Here is a 14,910-nt window from a genome sequence, read left to right on the forward strand (position 1 = left end):
TCCTAAATACAGAAAAAGACAAACAGTGAAGTGGCTACAGGATCTTGTGAATTTATCTGTGCACACATACGTTCAACAATATGACGCACTGAACCATTGACAAGACTTGACTGAATGAGATTAATGTAGATAAGAAAGTGAATATTTGACTCTATCATCATGTTGTCGTCATCATTTTAAAATTACTACCCGATAAAAGGGGCATAAGATTCAGCACCATAAATCCTGAGAATGAATAACATTCTTTACATGCAATCAAATGTAATAAAATGCATATTTGCATAATATTTGCTAACTGTGCAAAACCTGCAGTCTAATAATATTACATTTAACTCCGGACAAAACATGCAGCCCACAGGATAAGTGTAAGGGTCAGATAAGCAGTGCACGTAAATAAAATGCATGTTTATTTATATTTAGTTTAGATGAATCCTACTATTGGTTTTTATTTATATTGGTCATATTGAAACAATTCATGAGAGGATTTGGGGCAATGCCAAGAGGTTCTATTGAAACAACATTTTGAAAGGTTTGTGGGAAATCGTTTAAGCCAAAATGTGCATCTTCATGATATCCAAACTATTGTCACAAGAAAAGTAAGTAAGGAGGTTAGAATTAGCACATGTTTGCATGAACGTTGCCCTGTTTTCTATAGAATAAAAGAAGATTAAGTCATGACAAATGATAAAAACAAATAATACAATAATGTGACAAAGTACAATGATGTACAATATAAAGAATGCATTAGTATAGGCCTTTACGAAGAAATGTAATCTTAAAAGTAATACGACTTAGAATTCTGCTCCGAATTTTGGTCAATTTAAAACCATAAATGAGAGGATTCATAATCGGAGGTATGACAAGATATTCTATTGCAATAACATTTTGAATGGTTGGAGAGAGATTTGAACCAAACCGCATATTAAAGATATCAAACAGTACCGACACTGAAAAAATGAGCAAGGAGGTTAAATGTGGCACACATGTCTGCATGAACTTTGCTCTATTTTCTAAAGAATGCACACAAGTATTGACAACATACATGTAGGACCAAACTATGAAAAAAAAAAGAAATAAGCAAATTACTATTAATATGTATGAAACTATGCTGTTAACAATAGTCTCAGCTGGGAAACAAGCAAGTTTCACAATATTAAAATTCACACAAAAAAGTTTGTCAATATATTGGCTGCATAGCTTTAATCTAGATGTTAGAATAATATTTATGGCAGAAATGCAAACGGGTGTTAACCAGGAGAAACAGACTAACAGTAACACTCTCTGCTTTGACATAATAGAGTGGTAGTCCAGGGGTCGACATATAGCCACATATCTGTCATATGACATGGCTGCAAGAAAAGACAGATCACTGCTGGCGGATGAGTACATCACTAAAGCCTGAATAAGGCATCCAGAATAAGAGATTACATGAACAGGAGACAGCATAGCCCAGAGAATCTTGGGGTAGAAACATGTTGTCCCATAAAGTCCATTCATGCAGAAAGTGCAAACTAGACTATACATTGGTTCATGCATGTTCTTATCCAAGATGATGGTCACAATGAGAGCAACATTTACCAGCACAATGAAACAGTAACACAGTAAAGTGAGAGAGAAGAGAGCAACTCTGTAGTTCAGTGTGTAATTAAAACCTGAAAGAAAAAAAAAACTTACATGAGAAACATTATGCATCATGGTTAGAACAATGCTTTTTGCCCTGTGTTATGCACGTCCATCCTGACCACAGTGTTTGCTCCCTCATCTTACAGTTGTTAATATCTTCTCTTACTACAGCCACACATGAGCTTTGGGAATTCAAACCAGCCAATCAACGTTCAGAAGTAAGTTTGTAGCTTGCTGTTGCTGTGTCCAAACTAGGGTCTTGCAAAGGCCTAAAAACGAGACCAGAATTTGGACCGTCCCAGCAACCTTCAGACCCAACCTGACTAAATCTGCCTGATAATGCAAAGTTTGAGACCTGAACCCTGAAAACTGAGGCTATATTATTACTTTATTAATCCCGCAGGGGAAATTGTTTTGTTTCAGCAGCATTTATGCATACAAGTAAAGCTATATTAAATATAAAAATCCACAATATATACCAAAAATAGAAGAGAATAATATACAAAACAATAGTGCAAAGATGTAACCAAACACACAAACAACAGTGTAACGGTGTTATAGTTGAGTGATTGATATGGCCAGAGGTAGTTTATTGTCAAGTCTTATTGCAGTGAGTAGGAATAATCTCCTGTATCGGCCCTTGTGACAGCGGAGCCGCATGAGTCTGTTGGAAAAAGTGCTCCGCTGTCCCTGCAGTTAGAGGGAGAGGGTGGTCTGGGTTATCCAATATGGATAATAATTTGTTTTGCAGCCGAGTGTGAAGCGCAGGGGATGAGAGTTAGCACCTCCAAATCTGAGGCCATGGTGCTCTGCCGGAAACCGGTGGATTGCTCCCTCCATGTGGTAAAATGGAGCGGGAGGTCGACAGGCGGATTGGTGCGGCTGCAGCAGTAAAACCGGCGCTGGACTGGACCATCTTAGTGAGGAGACCATTTACTGGTCGTCTACGTTCCAACCCTCACCGATCACGAACTCTGGGACATGACCGAAAGAACAAGGTCTCAGATACAAGCGGCCGAAATAAGTTTCCTCCCTATGGTGGCCGGGCTCTCGGACATCAGGAGGGAACTGGAAGTTGAGCCGCTACTCCTTTGTGTCGAAAGGAGTCAGCTGAGGTGGTTCGGGCATCTAATTCGGACACCTCCCATTAGAAGTTTTCCGGGCACGAGACCCCGGGGAAGACCCAGGACATGTTGCAGGGATTATATCTCCCGGCTGGCCTTGGAACGCCTCGGGATCTCCCAGAATGAGCTGGAAAATGTTCAGGTTGAGAGGGAAGCCTGGGTCAGCCTGCAATCTCTGCAACCACTAGGGCTATTTGAATATTTTTGGTGTTATAATAAAAGAGTATAATGTGAGTTGTGTGTTCAGATGTGTAAACATCAGTACATATTTTACTGGTTATAAGTAAGTGAAGATGACACACAACACAAAAATGAAGGTCTCAGTTCCGCCTAGAAAAAAAGCACTTTCAGGATGATTATTTCTTTGGAATGATGCAGTTGTAAGGTCCAACTCGAACCCAAATCATAGCACAATATGTGAACATTCTCCCTACAAAGTTTGACTTTGATAAAGTGAAGCAGAACAAAGTTAAAGAGGGCTTAGTACAGAGCTCAGGCGAGATCTCCAAAATGGGCATTTGGGCACATTTTGGCACCATCTGTGCCATTTAAATTTTTAAATGCACCAAACCATATATTTCACTTGTATATTACTTTAACCCACTAAAAAGAGTAAAATTATGATTATGATGTTTTTATAATTTTAATTGGTGTTTGAGGTTTTTTTAAATGGCTGACTGATTATTCTAGCCCAGGCTCTGTTGTTTAATTTGATATATTTAATATATTTCCTTGTGATTTATACAGTTTTTATAGCAATATCTGCCATAGAGCCAAAATTGGTTCCACGGTTTTGTGGTCTTACCCATACTAAAACAGGTGTAGCTCCTCAAACACAAGGGCTATTTGAATAGTGTAAACTGATATAATACAGTAACCCTTGTGTGATAAGCTTCACGTGGTAAAAAAGTAAATATCAATTTAGAAATCTTTTATGTTATGGATCATAACTCATCACAAAATTGATCGTGAGTCCCCCAAACAAGGTCGGAATTGAGTCAAAAACAGCTCCATTTAATCGTACGAGCCTCTGGGAGCCGTCTAACAGCAGTCTGACAGCCTTTTTTCCCCACTCAAAATGAATAACGCGTTAAAGCCCCGTTCCCAAAAGATGTGCCCTAACTTTTTCCCTGGACCTTGAACGTGCCTCAAACCACAACATCCGGTTATAGCGAAGGTCGGTATGCTGCAAGCTCGGGTGAGACATCATCTTCGACAAAGGTATGTAATATTTCAGAAAACCTTAAAACCCTCTAGGGTACCCAGATCTGGTAATCTCAATCTTAAACATTTTAAGTCTATTGGTGTCTCCGGCTCCAATGCTGCTCCCCCAGCAGACTATGGAGAAGAACAGTGCACTGGCCACAACAGACTGGTTGAACATCTCCAACATCTTGCTGCACGCATTGAAGGATCGAAGTTTCCTCAAGAAAAACTCATTCCCTTCTTGCACAGTGTTGATGTTGGTTTTCCAGTTCAGTCTGTTGTCGATTGAGACACCCAGGAACTTGTACTCCTTCCTCCTGAAGTCCACCACCATCTCTCTGGTCTTGGCCACGTTCAGAAGCAGATGATTTCTCACAAAGTCATCCACTACTGCCCTGTACTCCTCCTCCCATCCGTCTCTTATACACCCGCTGCACCCACTGCAGAGTCATCAGAGAACTTCTGCAGGTAGCGTGATCCCGAGTTGTACTGGAAGTCAGTGGTGTACAGGCTGAACAGGAAGGGGGACAGAACAGTTCCCTGTGGTGGAAAAGCCCTTTGAAGTTAAACACTTTTGAGCCCCAAGTACAAGCTCGTAAGGTTACGAAGAGGTGTCTTTTATTGACAGGGCTCTGTCATGCAGCTCACCTTGCATGGTAGTGAATTCTGTGGAAAAGCAATTGCAAGGTGGGATGTGTCTGTTACAGAGGCAGCTGGAAGAGGGTGGGATACGAGCTGGGGGGTATTCTTCGTACGTGGTTCAACAAAGTTGATCAAATGTCCTTATCCAGCTTAAATTACCGAGATGATTGACATCAGGCTTTCCCCGTTCCTCAAACGCTGATCTTTGTTGTTTGATCTTTGTTGAGCCTTGTTCAACGCTGATGAACGGTCATGTTAATTCTAACCAGACGTCAGTCATCTGGATAATTGCACGTGTACGCTCCTCTTCAAAAGTGAGCATAGTTGAACACAGATATCATGATCTTCAAACGCTACAATGGCAAATAAACTCAAAGGAACAGCCTCCTTTGTCTCCGCTGAGAAACAGGAGATGATCATGAACACATATGAGGAATTCAAGTCTATATGGCAAAGTCTAATGCTGCATTCACAGCAAACGTGTTGCGAATATTCGCAACGCGCTGGCTGTGAACGCACCTTAACACTGCCTCCGCTGCGAGACATGCATCGCAAAAAATCAGACAAGTTAAATGTGTCAGTTTGAGGAAATGTATTGGCTAATTTTAAGTGCCTCATCACCCAAATCAATCAGATTATAGTTATGAGTGCTTTAACACATCCATACGTTTCTTAAGCGCTAAATAAACTTTACGAACAGCACGGCATGCAGCAGCTTTCCCGATGTTCTCGGCATCGCCGACATTGTACAGAAATGCACCGCTCGCAAAAAAGTGCAAAGCAATGCTAGAGTCTGTGATCCAGTCTGCATACAGTATGTGAGACGGTCGATGCTCTGCTGCGCCTGTGGTGTCCGCAATGTACGGCTCGAGGAGGTCTCGTAAATAAAATTCCTTGTCGGCAGAATCAATTGCGCTCGTACAGGAAGTCATCATGATGTGAGAACGGATCTTGGCGATCTGGAAGAACTCTCTCCCTATAAAACTAATATAACTAATATCGCTCCTTCATCAATGAGGAAGGGAGCTGCCGTTTTTGTCCGGTGGGAGTCGCCAGCTTATCTAGTGAATTTCAATAAGCCTGCGCTGGAGCAGGTTAAGGGATTTCGATGTGTTGCTATGGTGAGTTTTCTAAACTTGCTTTGAGAAACCGAAAAGCCTGATCTACATAATCTTATCCTGAAAATTATCCGGCTAACTCAGTAAACCAGGTACAAAGAATAGGGTCCTGGCCCTCTGAAAGGACTGATGTGGAGGTCTGGGTTTCTCCGGCCGTGGGATGCGTTGTGACGTCATCGGTGCTGCGGCTGACATGGCACGGGGAACCCGGAAGTGCTCTGGTGGCTCGGACAACGAGAGTGGTGTTGTGCTGGTTGCGTTCTTTCGCTGAGAGACTGTCCGCTCGGAAAAGTGAGATATGTAGAGACTGTCGGAGCGTCAGAATGGAGAATGAGGGTCGTGGTGGTTTTGCCCGTCGTTCGAGAGCCTGGATATCCGGCGGGTGGGAGAGGGAACTGGGGGATGTCAAAGTCGGGGTCTCCCCTCAGGGCTGTTGGAAGGCGAGGGCTGACGAGTTGTTGGAGGATGGATACCGAGAGTTGTGCGGTTTGTGGATGGCTAAACGCAGCCGAGGATGCTAGCAATGACGTGTGGTATGAGAAGGAGGGAGCTCGGGGACTTCAGGACATAGCTGGTTGTCCGCGAGATTTGAGAAAGATTTGTATGGTATGCGGTTTATGATTTTGCTCGGGGAGTCAAGCGTCTTTCTGACAATGTCAATGACAAAGTGCTCGGAGCGGCCACACAAATGTGTGCCTGTCCGTGTCTGTCCCCAATTGGGGCAACACATCACCCCCAGCTCAACCAGCTAATATCATTCATAATACGTAGAAAATAATTGCAGATGGTGTTTGTCGGGTTTAACATGGTTTATTGGATAATATGTAATTGTTCCATACTAAAGCTAATGCACGTCACAATAACGTTTGCAATATGTTTCAGTATGTGATAATTGATGGTAATATAACAGCTAGGACACATCAGATCTGTTGGGATTGTTGAAAAAAAAGAGATACATGCACCGTCATGTGCCAAATGAACACAAAATAAGAGAACATGTGAACAAACTATTTGTCCAATTCAAGTATTGGATGGTATGTTATGTTGAAAACAAAGGCCTCATCAAAGAAACTGAACAGCTATGTGCGTGCTGCAGGGATGACGTGGCCGGTAAAGCCCCAAGGAGGCGGGAAGAGACCCTTCCACAGTGAACCCTGCACACTCTACATGCAGCGTGACATTGTCAAGGACATGTACGGCAGCGTTGTGGTTGACGCCTCCCTTCACATGGTCTCTTGGACATGAACAAAAAACATCACCTGAAAGCCGATGATGTAAATATGCATATGCCATACATGGAAACATGAGGTGTAGAAGAGTCACCCTTAAACCACTTCCTTAGTGGACAAGAAGAGAAAACCATCAAGGTAGAGCCACAATCATGGCAGGCAGAAGCAGAATTATTCACATCTTGGTCATGATTTGCTCTGTTAGTTCAACAGGTAATTAGGCTGCTCAAGACAGAAACCTGCTTAAAGAAAAAAAAAAAAGTGGTAATTTGTTTTCTTTTTAAAATATTGTACTTGTAATTGTAAATGTTAAATCACAAGCAAGTCAATGACATTCATGTTAATAAATATATATTTGTTACTGGATCTTGTGAATTTATCTGTGCACACATACGTTCAACAATAAGACGCAATGAACCATTGACACGACTTGACTGAATGAGATTAATGTAGATAAACAAAATAAAGTACATATTTTACTGCATCATGTAATCATCATTTTAAAATTACTACCCAATAAAAAAGGGGATATGATTCAGCACCATAAATCCTGAGAAATAAGAACATTCTTTACCAGCAATCAAATGTAATAAAATGCATATTTTCATTAAAAATGACATCTTGCAAGGCATAATGAGCTAATATTTGCTAACTATGCAAAACATGCAGTCTAATAATATTACATTTAACTCTGGACAAAACATGCAGCCCACAGGATAAGGGTAAGGGTCAGATAAGCAGTGCACGTAAATAAAAGGTTTAGATGAATCCTACTATTGGTTTTTCAAAGTAAAAACATACAATTCTCCTCCACATTTTGGTCATATTGAAACAATTCATGAGGATTCGGGGTAATGCCAAGAGGTTCTATTGAAACAACATTTTGAAAGGTTTGTGGGAAATCTTTTGAGCCAAAATGTGCATCTTCATGATATCCAAACTATTGTCACAAGAAAAGTAAGTAAGGTTAGAATTAGCACATGTTTGCATGAACCTTGCCCTGTTTTCTATAGAATGAAAGAAGATTAAGAAGTTATGACATAATTAAAAAAAACTGTGACAAAGTACAATGATTTATATATAAAGAATGCATTATTATAGGCCTTTGCGTTTCCTTATCGTTGAAGAAATGTGATCTTAAAAGAAATACGACCTAGAATTCTGCTCCGAATTTTGGTCAATTTGAAACCATAAATGAGAGGATTCATAATAGGAGGTATGACGAGAAATTCTATTGCAATAAAGTTGTTAAGTGTTTGAGGTAGGTCTGTTGACCCGTATCGTATATGCATGTTATCAAACAGTATAGCGACAAGAAAAGTGAGCAAGGAGGTTAAATGTGGCACACATGTCTGCATGAACTTTGCCCTGTTCTCTAAAGAATTCACACATGTTTTGATGATATACATGTAGGACCAAACTATGAACAAACCATGTAATACAAAAATAATTATTGTAATGTATGCAACTATGTTGTTAACAATAGTGTCAGCTGGGAAACAAGCAAGTTTCACAATAGCCCAATTCACACAAAAAAGTCTTTCAATATATGGGCTGCATAGCTTTAATCTAGATGTAAGAATAATATTTGTGCCTATAATGCAAAAAGGTGATAACCAGGAGAAACAGACTAACAGTAACACTCTCTGCTTTGACATAATAGAGTGGTACACCAGGGGTCGACATATAGCCACATATCTATCATACGCCATGACTGCAAGAATAGACAGATCACTGCAGGCAAATGAGTACATCACTAAAGCCTGAATAAGGCATCCAGAATAAGAGATTACATGAACAGGAGACAGCAGATCCCAGAGAATCTTGGGGTAGAAACCTGTTGTCCCATAAAGTCCATTCATGCAGAAAGTGCACAACAGAATATACATTGGTTCATGCATGTTCTTATCCAAGATGATGGTCACAATGAGAGCAACATTTACCAGCACAATGAAACAGTAACACAGTAAAGTGAGAGAGAAGAGAGCAACCTTGAAGTTCATAGTTTCATTTAAACCTGAAAGATAAAAAAACCTTACATGAGAAACATTATGCATCATGGTTAGAACATTGCTTTTTGCCCTGTGATATGCACGTCCATCCTGAACAGTGTTTGCTTCCTCATCTTACAGTTGTTAATATCTTCTTACTACAGCCACACATGAGCTTTGGGAATTCAAACCAGCCAATCAATGTTCAGAAATAAGTTTCCTCTTTGTTTCAGCGTGCTGCAATCTACTGTATGAGCAATGCATCAAACCTAAAAGAACATTGAAATACATTTGTTGTTAAAATATTCGTAATTAATAAAGTTCCTTTGGAGTTTGGATGGAGGGTTCCTCATGCTTTAACATTAATATGAAAACAGCTATTTTGATTGGCAGTCAGGAGATTGAACACACTTATATTCGCAATAGCTTCGACCATGTATGCATCTCACGTGCAATACATTGCAAGAGCAAGGCACCTGGATCGCTAAAGTGTCAACCTTTTTTGAAGCTTGCTATTGCTGTGTCTAAACTAGGGTCTTGCAGAGGCCAAAAAACGAGACCAGAATTTGGACCGTCTCCGCAACCGTCAGACCCGACCGGACTAAATCTGCCTGATAATGCAGAGTTTGTGGCCTGAACCCTGAGGTTGGGGTATCCAAAATGGGTCTTTCCAAGTTAATTTAAACAGCTATGGTGGAGAAAATATTGCAGTCCTCACGCCACAGCGAGAGCGGTCATTACCTCGACGACATACAACATCATTTCTTCAGTGACCTCCTCTCCACCACATTTTCCAGACTGTTCAGTTTGCAGCTTATGATGGAGCCGGCTCCCCCAGCAGACTACAGAGAGGAACAGAGCACTGGCCACAATAGACTGGTAGAACATCTCCAACATCTTGCTGTACGCATTGAAGGATCAAAGTTTCCTTTAGAAAAATTGGTTGGATGGTGTTGAATGCACTGGAGAAATCAAAGAAAGTGACTCACAGAGCCACCGGTTCGACCCAACTGAGCTTGTTGCAGCAGTCGTCCACTCCCACATGGGGAGCAGCACTTTCATCACATGAGATGTGAGGGCAACCGGTAGGTAGTCGTTGAGGCCGGATGGAGTCGTTTTCTCTGGGACAGGAACCAGGCATGACGTCTTCCACAGCACCAGGACTTCCTTCTGTTTCAGGCTCAAGTTGAAGAGGTGTTGCAGGACTTCAGACAGCTGGATGGGGCATGTCACACGGGGGGTCATGGTACCTGTGACAGCTGCAACTAGCCGTCACAGCGACAGGCCCAATTGGAGTTACCTGCAGCCGACGATCCCTCAAAGAGACTGGCGCCGCCGCACCACACCTGCCTAAATAGGCTGGCCTGGATGATTGGGCTGTGCCATGTTGCCTCGGCCAGAAGGGTGTCCTCAGCGTCCGGGCTGTTCTGCACCACGGGGGAGAGCGGTCTCCTCCCCCCTTCCAATTAGCATGGACCAGCCCACTGCTATATACCTTGCCATGGGAGATGGCTCGTGAGTGTCTCCTGTACCATGGAGCGCTCATTGGAGTGTCTCTTGTACCATGGAGCGCTCAGGATGTTGGTCTGAAATTCTAGTTCATGAGTTTTTGTAAAACCTTAAATAAGTTATGGAACTGGCTTATTTTTCATTTTGTTCCGATTTTGTTGGGGCAATAAAATCCCTATTTTTCACACCTTACCCTGCCTTCCCTGTTCTTGCTCACTTGGTCCTTCACAGTATCATTGGTGGAAGAGCCCACAGTGGTGAAAGAGCCCTTTGAAGTTAAGGGTTCTGTATGATGCAGCTCACTTTGCATTGTAGTGAAGTCTGGGGAAAAGCAATTGCAAGGTAGGATGTCTGGTACAGAGCTTGAGGAGGGTGGGATTTGACCTGGCCCTCTGAAAGGACTGATGTGGATGTCTGGGTTTCTCCGGCCGTGGGATGCGTTGTGACATCATCGGCGCTGTGGCTGACATGAAACAGGGAACATGGAAGTGCTCTGGGGGCTTTGAGAGTGGTGTTGTGCTGGCAGACTGATGGTGTTGCGTTGGATGGTTGCATCCTTTGGTTGAGAGTTGGTCCACTCGGAAAAGTGGGATATATATATATATATATATATATATATATGAGACTGTCGGCGTGTCAGAATGGAGAATGAGGGTCGTGGTGATTTTGCCCGTCGTTCGAGAGCCTGGATCTCCGGTGGGTGGGAGAGGGATCTGGGGTACGTCGAAGTTGGGATCTCCCCCGCAGGGCTGTTGGAAGGCGAGGGCCGACAAGTTGTAGGATGGATACCGAGAGCCGCGGGAAATGTGGAGGCTAAACGCAGCCCTGGATGCTAGCAATGGTGTGTGGTATGAGAAGGAGGGAGCTCAGGGACTTCAGGATATAGCTGACTGTCCAGGAGATTTGAAACAGATTTGTATTGTATGCGGTTCATGATTTTGCTCGGGGACTCCATGGTCTTTCTGAAAATGTCAGCAATTTTCAAGTCAAAGTATTCGGAGAGGCCGCACAAAATGTTGTGTGTCTGTCCCCTATTGAGGCAACACATCCCCTCCAACTCTACCAGGAAGGACCCTGTCAGGGAGGGGGGAATGGTAACCAAGCCTCACTTGTGCTCCCGAACATCCACCTGTGCAGCTCCCACAACCCCAGCGCCTGCAAGACGGTCAACGTCGCCCCGGTCATACCCCGTGGAAGTGTCTGACTGCCTGCAGGAGGGCCATCTATCTGAGGTCTGACAAAGTAGCGTTCGCATGCATTTGGGCCAGAAAGTTCTGATTAGCTGCTAAACTCATGCAAATTGTTAGTGGCCGACCTCGTGCTCATGATTGGAGTGGAGTATAAGCCATAGACTCCAGGAGGGGCGGAGCCTGCCGGAGTTGGGACATCCAGGTCATGACAGTGGTTAAATTTTGTAGCATTGGTTACAGTTGGAATATCTAAGCCCTAACGTTTACTTAAATTATTAAGTTCAAATTATGAAAATGTTTGTTTTTTTTCTAATTTTTTAAAATCGAGACATACATACATACATACATACACACACACACTTTATTTTGCAGTTACAAGCAGCTGAAATGAGTTTCCTCCGTAGGATGGCCGGGCTCAGCCTTAGAGATAGGGTAAGGAGCTCGGACATCGTGTCTAAAGGAGTCAGCTGAGGTGGTTTGGGCATCTAATTTGGGTGCCTCCTGGACGCCCCCCCACTGGAGGTTTTCTGGGCACGTCCAACTGGTAGGAGACCCCGTGAAGACCAGTACACGCTGGAGGGATTATATCTCCCAGCTGGCCTGGGAACGCCTCGGGATCCCCCAGAATGAGCTGGAAAATATTGCGGGTGAGAGGGAAGCCTGGGTTGGCCTGCCGGGCCTGCGGCCACCGCGACCCTGGATAAGCGGCTCGATAATGGATGGATGGATATTTTATTTTGTATTATTTATGTGAAAAATCATTTATACGTCAGTGTAAACACATCTGAGTGTGTATTTTGTTTTATCTACTGCTATTTTATGTTTGTCCAGCTTTTTTGGTTATTTGGAAAAAGTATACCTCAAAGTAAATAAATCCCTTGCTGACAGTGAAACTGAGCAGCTAATATCATTAATAATACATCGAAATTAATTGCAGATGATGTTTGTTGCGTTTATTTGATATGTAATTGTTAGTCGAAAGCTAATACATGTTACAATAAAATTTGCAATTTGTTTCAGTAAGTGACAATGTATGGTAATATAACAGCAAGTTTTTTTGCAACACATCAGATCCTCTTTTTTTTCAAAAAATAAGATGAACACAAAATAAGAAACCAAAATAAGAACACAAAGTGAACACAAGATAAGAGACCATGTGAAATGAACAAACTATTTGCCCAATTCATGTTTTGTTGCATGTTATGTTGAAAACAAAGGCCTCATCAGAGCAACAGAACAGCTATTTGCGTGCTTCAGGGATGACATGGCCGGTAAAGCCCCAAGTTAATAGGGAGGCGGGAAGAGACCCTTCCACTGTGAACCCTGCACACTCTACATGCAGCGTGACATTGTCAAGGACGTGTACGACAGCGTTGTGGTTGACGCCTCCCTTCACATGGTCTCTTGGACATGAACAAAAAACATCACCTGAAAGCAGATGATGTAAATATGCATATGCCATACATGGAAACATGAAGTGGAGAAGAGTCACCCTTAAACCACTTCCTTAGTGGACAAGAAGAGAAAACCATCAAGGTAGAGCCACAATCATGGCAGGCAGAATTATTCACATCTTGGTCATGATTTGCTCTGTTAGTTGAACAGGTAATTAGGCTGCTCAAGACTGATACAGTTACCTGCTTTAAAAAAAAGAAAGTGGTAATTTGTTGTTTAAAAGTTCTTGTGAATTTATCTGTGCACACATACGTTTAACAATAAGACGCAATGAACCATTGACAAGACTTGACTGAATGAGATTAATGTAGATAAACAAAATAAAGTACACATTTTACTGTTTCATGTAATCATCATTTTAAAATTACTACCCAATAAAAAGGGGATATGATTCAGCACCATAAATCCTGAGAAATAAGAACATTCTTTACCAGCAATCAAATGTAATAAAATGCATATTTTCATTAAAAATTACATCTTGCAAGGCATAATGAGCTAATATTTGCTAACTGTGCAAAACATGCAGTCTAATACTACATTTAACTCCGGACAAAACATGCAGCCCACAGGATAAGGGTAAGGGTCAGATAAGCAGTGCACGTAAATAAAAGGTTTAGATGAATCCTACTATTGGTTTTTCAAAGTAAAAACATACAATTCTCCTCCACATTTTGGTCATATTGAAACAATTCATGAGGATTCGGGGTAATGCCAAGAGGTTCTATTGAAACAACATTTTGAAAGGTTTGTGGGAAATCTTTTGAGCCAAAATGTGCATCTTCATGATATCCAAACTATTGTCACAAGAAAAGTAAGTAAGGTTAGAATTAGCACATGTTTGCATGAACCTTGCCCTGTTTTCTATAGAATGAAAGAAGATTAAGAAGTTATGACATAATTAAAAAAAAACTGTGACAAAGTACAATGATTTATATATAAAGAATGCATTATTATAAGCCTTTGCGTTTCCTTATCGTTGAAGAAATGTGATCTTAAAAGAAATACGACCTAGAATTCTGCTCCGAACTTTGGTCAATTTGAAACCATAAATGAGAGGATTCATAATTGGAGGTATGACGAGAAATTCTATTGCAATAAAGTTGTTAAGTGTTTGAGGTAAGTCTGTTGACCCGTATCGTATATGCATGATATCAAACAGTATAGCGACAAGAAAAGTGAGCAAGGAGGTTAAATGTGGCACACATGTCTGCATGAACTTGGCCCTGTTCTCTAAAGAATTCACACACGTTTTGATGATATACATGTAGGACCAAACTATGAACAAACCATGTAATACAAAAATAATTATTGTAATGTATGCAACTATGTTGTTAACAATAGTGTCAGCTGGGAAACAAGCAAGTTTCACAATAGCCCAATTCACACAAAAAAGTCTGTCAATATATGGGCTGCATAGCTTTAACCTAGATGTAAGAATAATATTTGTGCCTATAATGCAAAAAGGTGATAACCAGGAGAAACAGACTAACAGTAACACTCTCTGCTTTGACATAATAGAGTGGTAGTCCAGGGGTCGACATATAGCCACATATCTATCATACGCCATGATTGCAAGAATAGACAGATCACTGCAGGCAAATGAGTACATCACTAAAGCCTGAACAAGGCATCCAGAATAAGAGATTACATGAACAGGAGACAGCAGATCCCAGAGCATCTTGGGGTAGAAACCTGTTGTCCCATAAAGTCCATTCATGCAGAAAGTGCATAGTAGAATATACATTGGTTCATGCATGTTCTTATCCAAGATGATGGTCACAATGAGCGCAACATTTACCAGCACAATGAAACAGTAACACAGT

The 14,910-nt window shown here is 41.7% G+C and overlaps 3 protein-coding genes across 3 annotated transcripts in view; all 3 read right to left on the reverse strand.

Moving 5' to 3' along the window:
• Positions 1–744: 744 nt before the first annotated feature.
• LOC306747858 (olfactory receptor 6N1-like) lies at positions 745–1,695 on the reverse strand (the record flags this gene model as incomplete). The annotated part of the gene is made up of 1 exon (XM_079230958.1): positions 745–1,695. The coding sequence occupies one exon, from the start codon at positions 1,693–1,695 to the stop codon at positions 745–747; it is 951 nt and encodes a 316-aa protein (XP_079087084.1).
• Positions 1,696–4,373: 2,678 nt separating this feature from the next.
• LOC306747859 (olfactory receptor 4B13-like) lies at positions 4,374–9,002 on the reverse strand (the record flags this gene model as incomplete). Its single annotated transcript, XM_079230959.1, has 3 exons — positions 4,374–4,493; positions 6,022–6,143; positions 8,096–9,002. The coding sequence occupies 3 exons, from the start codon at positions 9,000–9,002 to the stop codon at positions 4,374–4,376; spliced, it is 1,149 nt and encodes a 382-aa protein (XP_079087085.1).
• Positions 9,003–14,057: 5,055 nt separating this feature from the next.
• LOC306747860 (olfactory receptor 4B13-like) overlaps positions 14,058–14,910 on the reverse strand; it is a gene marked incomplete at both ends in the record, with an annotated part of 945 nt that continues 92 nt past the window's right edge. The window contains one exon of the mRNA XM_079230960.1: positions 14,058–14,910. This exon is cut by the window's right edge and continues 92 nt beyond it. Within this exon, the coding sequence (XP_079087086.1) occupies positions 14,058–14,910 (853 nt within the window).

This window comes from Taurulus bubalis (assembly GCF_910589615.1).
Source record: "Taurulus bubalis genome assembly, chromosome: 15".
Taxonomy (NCBI): Eukaryota; Metazoa; Chordata; class Actinopteri; order Perciformes; family Cottidae; genus Taurulus; species Taurulus bubalis.